The sequence below is a fragment of the Phlebotomus papatasi genome, chromosome 3 (assembly GCF_024763615.1).
Source record: "Phlebotomus papatasi isolate M1 chromosome 3, Ppap_2.1, whole genome shotgun sequence".
NCBI classification, from domain to species: domain Eukaryota; kingdom Metazoa; phylum Arthropoda; class Insecta; order Diptera; family Psychodidae; genus Phlebotomus; species Phlebotomus papatasi.
Window position 1 is genome coordinate 33150600 of NC_077224.1, and position 13699 is coordinate 33164298.

General features: G+C 34.7%; 3 protein-coding genes across 4 annotated transcripts; 1 reads left to right on the top strand and 2 right to left on the bottom strand.

Annotated features, from left to right (window-relative positions):
* Positions 1 to 390: 390 nt before the first annotated feature.
* LOC129805337 (prothoracicotropic hormone-like) lies at positions 391 to 8177 on the bottom strand. Of its 2 annotated transcripts, none has more exons than XM_055853189.1 (3): positions 7981 to 8177; positions 7630 to 7920; positions 391 to 771 (listed from the first exon to the last, which is right to left on the bottom strand). In XM_055853189.1, the coding sequence occupies exons 1-3, from the start codon at positions 7990 to 7992 to the stop codon at positions 445 to 447; spliced, it is 630 nt and encodes a 209-aa protein (XP_055709164.1). In that variant the 5' UTR covers positions 7993 to 8177; the 3' UTR covers positions 391 to 444. The 2 variants fall into 2 exon arrangements, with proteins under 2 accessions (XP_055709164.1, XP_055709163.1); XM_055853188.1 differs by having other exon boundaries at positions 7624 to 7920.
* A 75-nt stretch (positions 8178 to 8252) lies between these two features.
* On the bottom strand, positions 8253 to 10443 carry LOC129805336 (N-acetylglucosamine-6-phosphate deacetylase). The gene is made up of 3 exons (XM_055853187.1): positions 9909 to 10443; positions 9352 to 9845; positions 8253 to 8832 (listed from the first exon to the last, which is right to left on the bottom strand). Exons 1-3 carry the CDS (start codon positions 10099 to 10101, stop codon positions 8302 to 8304), a joined length of 1218 nt encoding a protein of 405 aa, XP_055709162.1. The 5' UTR covers positions 10102 to 10443; the 3' UTR covers positions 8253 to 8301.
* A 451-nt stretch (positions 10444 to 10894) lies between these two features.
* Positions 10895 to 11776, top strand: LOC129805338 (protein quiver). Its single transcript, XM_055853190.1, has 3 exons — positions 10895 to 11058; positions 11154 to 11336; positions 11394 to 11776. Exons 1-3 carry the CDS (start codon positions 10992 to 10994, stop codon positions 11606 to 11608), a joined length of 465 nt encoding a protein of 154 aa, XP_055709165.1. The 5' UTR covers positions 10895 to 10991; the 3' UTR covers positions 11609 to 11776.
* Positions 11777 to 13699: the final 1923 nt, after the last annotated feature.

Sequence of the window (13699 nt, forward strand, 5' to 3'; positions counted from 1 at the left end):
GCAACTAGAATTCAAATCAGGAAAGAGGAAAGAGGCCAATTTTAACAAATTCGACGGGATGTCGTATTTCACGTCCGCCATTTTGAGCAAAAATTTTGCATGACCTTCCGCGAAGCAAGAAAATAATAACAAAATGTATTTTCATCTCTGTCGGACTATTTTTATCAAGTAATTGAATAACTAACGTTACTAAAAATCCATTCCCGACAGCAATTCGGATAAAAATTTCCCAGAAATAAATCATCAAAAATCACTCAATTTGCGTATGATGTATAATACAATGGTAAGGAATGGGTTAAGTAATCTTAGCACATAGCACCATCTCGATATCGAAAAAAGCAACATACAACCTTCTGTAAAACTAGATCAGAGACAGTTAAATAAAATGCATTTATGCTATTTGAGGAAGTCCTGTATTATGCCCTAAAAATCCTTCTAACATTTCTACTGAGTGCACTGACATGTGGCTGCAACGGTTACAATCCTCACACGCCACATCGATCGAAGGGAGTCCGGGAGCATGGATGAAGTGCGTGCATCATCATCGAATCTCTCGTCCTTAAGGATGTCCTGGTTGGTGCGATGCGACAGAACATGAACCTTAAAGGGCACTTCTCTGCAACGTGATCCACGCCAACACTTCCGGGAACTGTCCTCACGATTGAGGCATACTGCACTCATGAGGTAGCGTGGGAAATTATTGTAACCCAAATCCAGAGGTTCATATTTAGATTGACAGGCACAGGAAGGTAAATAGTGTGATTTGAATTCCTGCAAATAATTCACGAATAAAAGAAAATTACAAGAAAAATCAGTAACTACAATACTAAAAAGTTTCAGTTAAACAAATGGTTAAAAAAGAACAGTACAGTAGGCTCTCTCTCAATCGAGCATATGAGGCAAAGTGTCATCCAAATTAACCAGAGATTCGTGCATTAAATTCATTGTAAATTCCACAAAAAGTGCTCAATTACAAAGAATCACTATAAAATAAGAGGAGCTACAGCGAATTTGAACAAATTTGCTTTAAAATCAAACCTGAAAATTGTCAACCAAATTTTGCGTCCGATTGAAAAAGAACCGATTGAGCGAGAGTCTCCTGTACATTAACTGTATCAACAGAATCAACATATACCGCTGTGTGGATCAGCAAGTGTTATAACTTACTTGGTCCTTAAATCATCTCTTAACGCAATAGATAAATCATAGTTTAAAGGAATACCTTGATTTGAATGAGGAGTAAATATCCACAATTACTAATCTAAACAATGACATATTGAGCCTAATATTTTATCATTAGGATAAAATTAAACAATCCGATCGAACCGGAATTTTGAGAACGGATAACTCTCTCAAAACTTGATAAAATTGAATTAAATATATTTCAGTGTATTCTGAAATTGCGTATTACTAAAATATCACTACTGATTGCAACATCATTCAATTTCGAACTTTAAAACTGGTTTGTCCGGAATTCAACGTTGTCAGAAATACTAAATTATCATTACTTATTGTCAGTCGATTTAAAAGCCTAGCCCATGTTTGGGTACTGTAAAAGTTATGTGAAAAAATGACTTTCTTTCAGAAATATTCCATTGAAAATATCGAAACATCTTATATTTCTACTTTGACCCCATTTTGTCCATAATCAAAATTTCAGACATTCCCAGGCACTTTACTTTTAGCGTAACAATAAGCGTAAAATATACTTATTCTTATTATTTATTTCCCTCGACTTTGAGATACACCGTACACCACTAAGCTCTTATTCTTATAAAATCGACATCCAAAAATCAATTTGTATTCATGGATTATGATTTTTAATCAAACCATTTGATTTTTAAACAAATTCTGAAAGTCGATATCTCTTACGTCTCGGTTTAAACGCTTATTTTTGTTCCTCATTTACGTAACATTAAATTAGAGTGCAAGCATTTCAGAACATTGCATATATGTTTAAAATCTCAACGCAATCAATTTATCTTTTTGTAAATTTTGATTCGTTGTAAACCCAACATTCACAAAAAAAAACTTTATTACACACTTATTAAAAACCAATTCATGTGAAATTATCAAGAATTCTCTTCCGTATGTAATAATAACAATAACAAAACGAGAGCCATTGATGTGTTTTTAGTAACTGCATCAATAAGTTCTAAGTAACCCAAATATATTCATGTTTTGACAAGAACAAAAATACTAGTAATTCCAATAGCTATAAACAAAGAAGAATGTTGTGATATTATTAATTTCTTGGTCAATATTTATGTATACAAGAGATTTCGTAGAAATGACTGTTGAATTCTTTGAAATCCTATATAAAAATAAATCACACAAACATCAGCAAAACGTTTTTTTTTTTTTGCAGAAACCGACTCCTACTCCGAAAACCTTTGGAATTGGAGAAGTTAAGTTCTGATAATGCGATTTTTTCCGCAGATTCTGGAAGAGTAATGGTAAGCCTGAATGCATTTTATACTTTTGTCAAAGAAGTTGACCGGATCAATTACTTCGGTTCCTAATCAGGAGGTATGTGTTCAGTTATATGTACCGTCGTTGCGGGTGACTTTGCACTCGGGGGGTGACTTTGCACTTTGCTGTCCGTAAGACTTTCATAAATTCTAGCACTTATTGATGGTCTTCGCCGATCCGGTCTACCATGTCAAAGTATATAGGGATATGTTATGTACCAAGTAAGGTACAATGATCCCCAAAAGGATTCTTGTAGTTTCAGTAATAGTCAATGAAATGCTAATATAGGTATTTTGTCAAAAAACGGCTCCGTAAAAAAGTTATCTGAAGGTACAATTCCAAAATCGATTTCAGAGTAGTAAATTGCCCAAATCTATTCTAAATTTATCTGGCTAGAATAATCCACTTCGATTTTGCTGATTATTTTTATTAAAATATTTTTTTCCCTATTATCTTCCTAAGAACGCATGATTTATGTTATAAAATTGCATATAATGATCTTTCTAAAGCTTTATTATAGAAGTATTTGGCTAAAAATTATCCAATTTTGTGGGAACTTAAGATAAAATGACCGAGATCTACAAGATGGAATGGTCGCCATCTTGATTTGACGTTTTTAACCGCCATTTTGAATAACTGTCAAAACAAAAATCTCATCCGATTGAGCTGAAATTTTAGTATGTTCTAGCTGATATCAAGGCCTTTTCAGAACATATATAAAATCCGACCTAGATCAAGTGATTGTCTGGATATAGGGGCTCCAAGTTCAAAATTTTGACATTTTTATGAATACAGAACTACAGGGAGCTTCTTTTATTGAAACCATCAGAAAAAAGACAGCGCTATCGTTAGGCGATGAGATCTAACAAACAAACAAAAAGAAAAGTTATGTTTTTGTTTATAACAGCACATTATTTGAGAATCTTATAAACTGTTTCGTAAAGATGAAAAATAAAAAAATAATTAAATGTACTTTTCGTTTATTTATTTTTTAATTATGTAAAAGTAAATAAATATATAAAATAAAAGTCTCAACCATTTTTAATGGTTACTGAGGCATTTCGTTTAGGTTTCAAATATTGAAGATTAAAAAATAAAGACCGCCAAAATATGAGTGTTGCAAAATTTTAAACTTTGAGCCTCTGTATCTAGGTAAATACTTGACGTAGACTGGAACATAGATACGTTTTGAAAAGGCCTTGACATCAGCTACAACATACTAAAATTTCAACCCAATCGGACCAGTTTTAGGGTTTGACAGTTATTCAAAATGGCGGACAGAAACGTCAAATCAAGATGGCGACCATGTCATCTTGTAGATCTCGTGCATCTTACCATTAGATGTGAAGATCTTCATTGTCGTTTATTATCAGAAACTGTTGATTTCTTACTATTTATTAAAAAGTGCAAAGTCACCCGCACCTTATCCCAAGTGCAAGCCTTTTTTCTTGATTTTTTTAAATATAGTAAAATTTTATAAAATTAATGTTAGTGGCACAAAATCCATTCATTAACAACTGAATACAAATAATTTTACCCATTCACCCCCCTCCTTTCACTTTAATTATTCACTTTGAGAGGGTAAAGTTGAAAAACAGCGAAAAAACGTGCAAAGTCACCCGCAACGACGGTAGCTATATGAAAAAAGAATTTGTCACTCACATTCCAAATTAGGAAAGAAAATAAAGAAAAATATTATCAAAATCGACATAATGTCGAACTTTCCGTACGTCTCTTCAAGCAATAAGTGCATAGCTTTCCGCAAAGCGAAACAAGTGTAACAAAATGTATTTCTATCCTTTCTACCTCTATCGGGTTATTTTTCTCATGTCAATTAAGAACTGAAAAGGTACAAAAAAAATCCTTGCCCGTTCGTAATTTTGATAACAATCGCGCAAAAATAAATTATCCAAATCTGTCTAGTATACATACGTACAGTGAGTGTCAATAGTTTGTTGCCTAATGGATGTTTGAGAAATCAAGTGAAAAAAATGATAGAAAAAAATACTTTTCCAAATTTTTCTTTTTGCAGATGAGTTCCTTGTAATCCGTAGATATTATTTATAGTTTTCAAAAAAAATAATTAATTTTATTTCATATCAAAAATAATTGTTTTCCAAAAGTTGGTCATTTTTGAAAAATCAAAAGTTTGTTGCCTCATTAAAAAAACTAATTCAAAATGGTGAAAACGTGCAACCAACTTTATGTAAACCGGTTACATTTTGAGCTTATGTCATTTGATAGGCAAATGATGGATTTGTACATTTTTAAGGCTGTCAATGTTAAATATATAGGTGTAAGAGTGATGATAAATAACAAAAAATAATCAGTTTTTTGATAATTCATAATTTAGGTTATAATGGCAAATTACAAAAAGTTGAAAGGTGGGATATTGTCCAGAGATACTGCTGTAAGGAATCGGCGTCGCTTAATTGCCAAATTTTATGGAAATTCATGAAAAGTTATACATAAAATGGTCAAATATTATAGTTATGAGGCACGAGTACATCTGAAAAACGCTACTGGTAGACCCAGGGTTTCGACTCAGAAAGTCGATAACCGCATTCTAGGTATCTCTGATAGTAACCCCATGATGTTTGCTTCAAAAATTCAGAGTCGGCTGGTTACAGAAGGCATACAGGCTTCAAAACCAACCGCAATTTAATGAAAGTGGTAAGAATAATTACTTGGTTTCCAGGTTTCCATTGGTAAACAAAACCAATCTGGTTAAAAGGTTGTAAATTCACTTGGAGCATGCTAAAAACGTAAAAATACAACCTCTTACGCAGTTTGGTTTTGCTTACCAATGAAATCTTGCGAGCCAAGTACCTATTCTTATATTTTCTTTCATTTTGAGTTTGATTTTCGAAGCATTTGAAGCCTGTATGCCTTCTGTAACCAGCCGACTTTGAATTTTTGAAGCAAACATCATGGGTTTACTATCAGAGTAACCTAGAATGTGGTTATCGACTTTCTGAGTCGAAACCCTGGGTCTACCAGTAGCGTTTTTCAGATGTACTCGTGCCTCATAACTATAATATTTGACCATTTTATGTATAACTTTTCATGAATTTCCATAAAATTTGGCAATTAAGCGACGCCGATTCCTTCCAGCAGTATCTCTGGACAATATCCCACCTTTCAACTTTTTGTAATTTGCCATTATAACCTAAATTATGAATTATCAAAAAACTGATTATTTTTTGTTATTTATCATCACTCTTACACCTATATATTTAACATTGACAGCCTTAAAAATGTACAAATCCATCATTTGCCTATCAAATGACATAAGCTCAAAATGTAACCGGTTTACATAAAGTTGGTTGCACGTTTTCACCATTTTGAATTAGTTTTTTTAATGAGGCAACAAACTTTTGATTTTTCAAAAATGACCAACTTTTGGAAAACAATTATTTTTGATATGAAATAAAATTAATTATTTTTTTTGAAAACTATAAATAATATCTACGGATTACAAGGAACTCATCTGCAAAAAGAAAAATTTGGAAAAGTATTTTTTTCTATCATTTTTTTCACTTGATTTCTCAAACATCCATTAGGCAACAAACTATTGACACTCACTGTATAACATATCAAATTACTAATTTGTTAATGTAAAAAGAGCGCCTTTATATTAATATTATAAAATTGAAAAATTTGAAGTATTTCTTCACTCTTTTAGTCTGCTCGTCCATCCGTTTATCCGTCCGCCCAACTGTCCAGCCGTTACCACTCCTAAAGGACATACGGTTATGGATAGAGACCGCTTCATTAACATACCCCTAATTCCATCTACTTCTCCCCTTATCGCCCACCCACAAAGAATAGAATTCGGATTGCTCGAAAACGAATCGTGCGTTTTTTTTTGGATATGTTTTAGAGATTGCCTAGGTGGATATTTCGCACTATATCACTTATTTCGCACTTATTTCGCACATATCATTATATCAATCCTAATACCAATTTTTTCAAAATTAAAGGTTTTTAAAATTCTCTAGAGAGCATATTTTCTCAATCGAATGGTATCACGTTTGGGCTTATTGGTGAGGTCTTGGAATTCTTAACAAGCCATAATTGATTCCAATCTGTTATAAATCCGTAATGAACCTGTTATGTTCAGTCTACGCTATTTTGGGCCATGTTCTCAGTGACTTATAAATCAGTTAAAATTGGTTGTGCACCAGTAATAAACCGGTTATGAAGCGATAAGTAATTTTTATCAGAAAATCAATTCTATTACTCTTCAAACAATTTTGTCCGATCTTTTAGTGATTCATGAATCACGATCTCGTTTATTTTTGTATATGTTTTGGAGGTAGTCCAGCTCAATATTTCATCCTTAGACACCTTTCACCAGAAAAATCGTCATCTTGAATTTATACAAGGTGAAAGGTCTACCACCCTAGATAACCTAATTTTCAATGGATTTTGTTAAATTTGGACTTTTGTGAAAGGTCTTGTTGTTCTAAATCCGGTCAAAATTAGTGACAGATCAGTAAAATAACGGTAATAGCTTAATTTTAAAAATACTGTTTTCGCGTTTGTTCAGTTTTCTGACCCATAAATTTCAACGGTGAGAGATATCAAAATCCCCCCCTCGGTAACCCTTTTAATATGATATAAACTCGAAACTATTCTCATTACTTTTCGCCGCCCCGACCCCCTCACGATTTTTAATATACAACAAATTAGACAGACCGACAAAAAAATAATTTGGATAACTTTTCAAATTCTCCAAAACTAAGACCCTTAGAAACTCTTGTCTTACGACTTTCAGTAAATATAACATAGTTGGTTAAGTTTTTTCATAGTTATTATAATCTTGTAATAATTCGGAACACTTACAGATTAAAAACAAAATAAACTCATATGAAATGACACTTGAAAAAGTTTTCAGATACGATAATTTATCGTTTAATAAGCTGTAAAATTTCCAGACACAGTGCAATAACATTATACGGAAAGTTACAAACCAAATAACTTCCTTTCATTATACAACTAAACTTTTCGCCTAGTTCACACTAATTACACTTTGACCAGGCAAATAAAATTAAATCGAGAACAAATTAGATAAACACATTTCTTTTTAGTAATTAAAAAAAAAAAACGGTTTAGAAATTTTTGAACGTAAAATTGAACAGCACTCACACTCACAGTCTCTGGGTAGTCTTTACGTTTCTCCATTTCTGTCCCGATAAAATCCTTGCCAGTGATAAGCGAGAGAAAGTTCAATTTGTTCTCCGGCAAATTGGTATTCCTGTTGTCCGCTTCTTCTGATCGATGATGCTCGATAAATCCCTCGATGCAAGACATATCTGTGGAATCGCACTGGACTTTGGGAGATGCCCGGATCGACTGGTAGTCATATACATCCTCAGCACTTCCATGCATTGGGGTATTGAGAGCACTGCCCACGAAAACAGCAACCGCGAAAATGACAAGATACTGAGAAAGAGTATTAAGCTTATCAGAAGAATTCTAACATCACTTGCACTATGTTCTTACCAGTGATCCCATTTTGATAGAACTGCCACCAATGTGGAGCACACCATCATTTTATACACAACACCCTGGGTCAATCACAATGCATCCCACCAGCTGTGGACATTCTTTCACCAGCATAAAAGGCTGTCATGGTGATTGTCCATTAATACCTTCATGCACACATTGCGAAAGGATCAGGTTTCAACAAAAACATCCCTCAATTAGAAAGGTGGAGATGTCATGCCCGTTCTGCGGGACAAAGGGAATCACATCATCGAAGAAAGAATGCCATGTTCCAAAAATAACCATATGTATTGATAAATATATGCAATCAACAGGACATCATGATTCGGTAACGACAAAAGACACCTTTTCCGGATTCCGGTACACGCACTCGCCCGCAATCCAGGTCGAACATACCTCCAGGGCATCGTCCAATAAAACGAAATCCGCATCAGCGTTAAAGTTCAGAGTACCCTTTTTGCTTTCAATCCCCAAACACTTAGCAGGAGTCAAGGATGCGGCTTCAAGAGCAAACACCGTTCCACATCCAGAAGAATCCAAAAAGATTCTAACACACTCATCCATAGGTGCTATGCTTCCACAGAGAGTCTTCGTTCCTGCCACATAGGCCCTACCTCCAATTACGTCTACAGACATCTGTCCAATGTGATGAGTTCCCTCGGAAAGGCCCATGGCAGAGATGGCGTCGGTCACGAGAATCAGCCCTTTAGGATGGACTCTGTGAGCAATGCGTAATGCAGCTGGATGCGTGTGAATTCCATCAGCAATTATACCAAAAAAGACTGTCTTCCCTGGTGGGATGGCGTCTGAGGACAGAAGACCTACTATTCCAGGATCTCTATGGTGGAACTGAAATATAAGACAAAAAAGATTTCAATTACAAAGAGATTTTCAATTCTTATTCATATTCAATTTTATTTCTTCTTCTGATTCCACATTGGACCGTTGAAGTATTTCAAAATCAAATTTGTAATAAAAAACATAGATTTTTTTGCAACTAACTTCACTCAGTTTGAGAAATTTGTTTTTCATACGTTCAGTTCAAGTGGTTCAGAAGATTCTTCGATTTCTTCAAGTATTATCAAAGTTTTAAGTTATAAAATATAAAAATAACCTGATATAAAGCAACTTTTTAAATTATAGAAGACGAATTTGAATCAGAGTAAAAAGAATGTCTTCTGGAAAGTACTGAATTCATAAGTATTATTTAATGATACATTTTTGGTCCTACGAGCCGTATAAATTTTCGAGGCGACAAGGCCTCCAAAATTGAATGATTTCATGCAAATCATTTAATTTGGAATTGATTGTTTTTAATAACAGGATTTTGGACGGAAAACTATATAAGGCGAAGTAAATGTCACTTACTGGTAACATCGCATTAAAAAGGTGAGTTATAAGCGTTGCTCCATTATTGCAAGCTATTTCCCCCTCTTTAAGATTAGCCATTGTATGTCCTAGAGATACTGTGATTCCTCTTCTCGTTAGCGCCTCAATCACTTCCTTAGCATTTTCCTTTTCCGGTGCTAATGTGACAATTGAAACATTACTCAGATCTCCATAAACCTCCAGTAATGAATCTATTCCATTGGGAAAATCTCTGATGCAATTTTCTGGATGAGCACCCTTTTTGCTCGGATTTATGAAAGGACCCTCAAGATGAACTCCCAGTATTGTTGAACCATCAGGACCTCCTGCTTTTCGTGGAATTTTAGGAAGAACTTGGGTGTAAGTGTCCTTAGGAGATGTCACAAGAGTTGGACAAAATGATGTGACTCCGTGAGAAAGAAGACCTTTGGCCACTTTGGATACACCTTCCCAGACTGTGTTAATATCATAAGAAAAATCTACACCATATCCACCTTTTTGAGAAGGAAACAATTATTTATTAAAGTAATTCTTAATAAGTTCGACTAAAAAATTACCATTTATCTGAAGATCTATAAATCCTGGGGCTATTAGGGCTTCTTTGCAATCAATTTGGATATCACTGTGACACTCTTCGTCAAAGAATACTCCCATGGGATCAATTATTTTTCCATTCCTAACCCACAAATCATCCTTTATAATTGTATGATTACGGAGCAGACGACAATTGCGAAATTGTATTAATTTCATTGTAAATTTAAAACGATGGTCAGAGGTATGTTTTATCACAAAAAAAGCTGATTTTGTAAATCACTGGATTATCACAGACCTCTCCTGCTCGTCTTAAATGAAAACAGTCAGTGGAATTCTATCACTATAAATGCAGTCGACAGCGGCTATTAAATTAGTTCATAGAGTGCCATATCACAACTTTGGATTATGTACTCTCAATAATTGGGCCATTGACATATGATAAGCCGCAGATAAGGAAATTCTTGTGCAAAACATTTAGAGACAGTCAGAAGATTAGTAACCACAACACGGATGTACTTTCCACATGATCTACAATTTCTCCATTGGAAGAAGTGAGAGTCAGTGTATGTGGAATGGCGGAATACCGTCTTACTTATTTTTCTACACCAAATTTTTCTACAGCAAGATTCAAGAATAATAAGGTAGAGAGAGATAATGTAAGTGTAAGAGTAAGAGAGAGATAATGAGATAAAGAGAAAAAGAGACATGGAGAATGATGACAAAAAATGATAAATACAGAAGGAAGACAGAGGCACAGAGAATTGAGAGAGGAAAGGGAGAAAAAAATATATCTTACAGATACTTATATGGCTCTTACTTCAACATTATAATAAGAGATATAAATTTTATTATGTGTTTGCTTACAAGAAAACTTTTGAAGATAATTCCCTTCTATGAGTTAGAAAAAAAAACGATTCATATTTTTGTACATGTAAAAATGAGTATGTATAAAATGAGACAGCCGCTGAAGATAGCCAACGCCGGCCGCCGCGTATTACATTTTGCGACTCTCACCTCCATTTTGTATTGTCATTAGTGTCAAAGAAAAGTTTGTAAATTTCGCTGCGTGTATTTCAGCGATTATTTATTATTTTAATTCATCGACAATGCCTTCTATGAAACAGGCATTACTCCTCGGAAGCCTTTTGGTAGTTCTATTAGGATTAACCTTCAGTAAGTCCATACAAATGATAATTCTTACAGAAATTCGAATGTTTGTATTTTTGGGAGTGGTCTCTTAAAAAATTGATGTTTGGGAATTTTTGCAGCTTCTGCAATTCGATGTTATCAGTGTTCTTCACAGACTGACCAGAAGGGTGTGGACAGTTGTGGAGCATATGCCTGGTTCAATAAAACCCAACATATTGCCATAGAGTGCAATAGCGATGAGTCACATATGCCAGGGTCCTTCTGCATGAAGATTGTCCAGCAAGGTCCACGTGGATTTATCTGTAGGATCCCTGAATTTAAAATTCTGTAGAATTTGTTAATTAATTAATAATTTTCAGGGGATGGGAGATGGCGTCAAGTTATCAGGAGATGTGCTTCAGTGGCAGATACGGGTGTTACAGGAGTCTGCAACTGGGGAGTGTATGAGAATGGAGTTTACTGGGAGGAATGCTATTGCTCCGAAGATGCATGCAATAGTTCTCCAAATCTCAGTATCTCAAAAGGACTCATTCCAGTATTTTTGGGAATACTTTCTTACAGAATTTTCCTCTAAAAATCTTACATGAATCTCCCAATTATTCATAAGAATCGAAAGAATCGAAATACAATCCGTCCGAAAACTTCAGAAAAATTTACTATTCAGTATATTCCGTCCACATGTTCAATTTAGATTTAGATTTTGTATTTTACGTAGAATAAAAATATTAACTTGTAAATGTAATTTTGCTATTCAATTCGGTTAAATTTTCACTGGTTAAATCAAATTTACCCCAAATTGGATTGTCTTCTGAAGAATTTGCCATGTAGACGAGAATGCCCAAGTCAGGGATTTCCTTAACAGCCAGAAAAGTTCTTCTATCACCACTCCATTGTTGAACTTGACGAGGAACTCTTATTTCTACAGACTCAATTCCTCCAGAAGCATTTTCCTCTTCGAAAATCCTCGACTCAGAGATTACCTCCAGAAGTTCCTTCATAAACTGATTTCTATTCAACTTGGCGCGGATATCAGGTTTGTTGAGGGAAAGACATTTGTCAAGGTATCTCTTGCAAATTTTCCGGTCCATGGAAAGTCTCAACTTACGCATGAAAACAAATGCTATCATGAAGTATTGTTGGAATTGCTCTTCAAGAATTTCCAGGACTTCTTCTTCACCAACATCGCAATTTACTTGAGCCATTATAATGAAAATGAAAATGAAAAATATTTTCTTAATGTTGCTAGGATTTCAGTTTATAAAATCTTTTTCCCAGCAAATATCGAAATTGATTTCTAGATCAAGAAAATTTCATGAAATCAATTCTTTTCTTTTACAATTTCTTTTTTTTTATATTTTATACGCCTTCCTTGTGAAGTTTAAGCTGTAAATCTAATTGACTATTTTCACATTGTACATATATTAAAAATATCATAATATTTTTAAAGAAGCATCGAAATTGTTTTGGGTTTCGAAAGTTATGACTTACGCGTATCCCATACACTCTGCTTACTGATATTAGGATGACAGCCGTCAAACACCCATCGAGAAATTAAAAACGAAAATTTCTCTCAACGTGTGTTCTTATTTGTCATTTTCATCTTCAATCATCCGGATAGCGGAGGATTAATGTATGTGACAATTCCGAATTCGCGCGGTTTTTCGGTTCCGAAAACGTTGAGTTGGATCGGCACAGGAGTACTTATTCTATTGCTCAAAAACTGAAAATTAGCCAGGAACAGTTTGGAACCATTTGCATAAGACTGTTCTCACGAAAAAGCCAGGAGTACGGGTGCCATACGAATTGTCAAAAGAGGAATTTTTGAACCGAATTGATGTCTGCAACTCTTTGCTGAAATGTAACGAAATCGACCGATTTTTTAAATGTATGATGATTGACGATTTGACGATGAAAAATAGGTCATACACGAGAACCGCAGTTGGAAAAAATCATGGTCCATGCGTGATGAGCCGGTGTAAACGATCCACAACATACACAAGCCCGGATTAACGGCTGATTGGTTTGCATTGCAGTCTCAGCAATGTGTAGGGCTATAGGCCGTACTTTGAACCTTTATGGATGACCGCTACTGACTCAGTGTATTTTGTCTTCGGGATTTTCCACGTTTAGATTGATTCGTTCTTCCAATTGATAAACTATCTGGCGAATTCTGGCTGATCACTCGACGTTCGCCTTCCACTTCATATATATTCGTTTCTCAGCAGCTTCCAGATACCAAAGATACTACAAGTGTTAAGAGCACAGTGAAAGCAATCTCTATATCAGAGGCGTGCAAAAACCGTTGAAACCGAATAAACGTCAAATGAAACATGTACGTCAATGGTCAAAATGCTACTATAAACTTATTTTTACGTTTATTCGGTTTCAACGGTTTTTGCACACCTCCGCTCTATATATTTAAAATTAAGATGGTCAGCAATCTCCGATGTGTGATACTTAATGTCGCAAGTTGGTTGCCTAACTTCCACTTCGACAGTAGTGTCAAAAATTCGATTTTGGAACACTTAAATCCCAATCTAATGCAGCGGTGTAAATAGCTCCATTGTCTTTCACTATCAGATAATTGTCTAGCATCGCCAAATCTGGACACGACTATCTAACCGGCGCGTTTTATATGATAACTTTACGTACTTTTGGTTAAAAA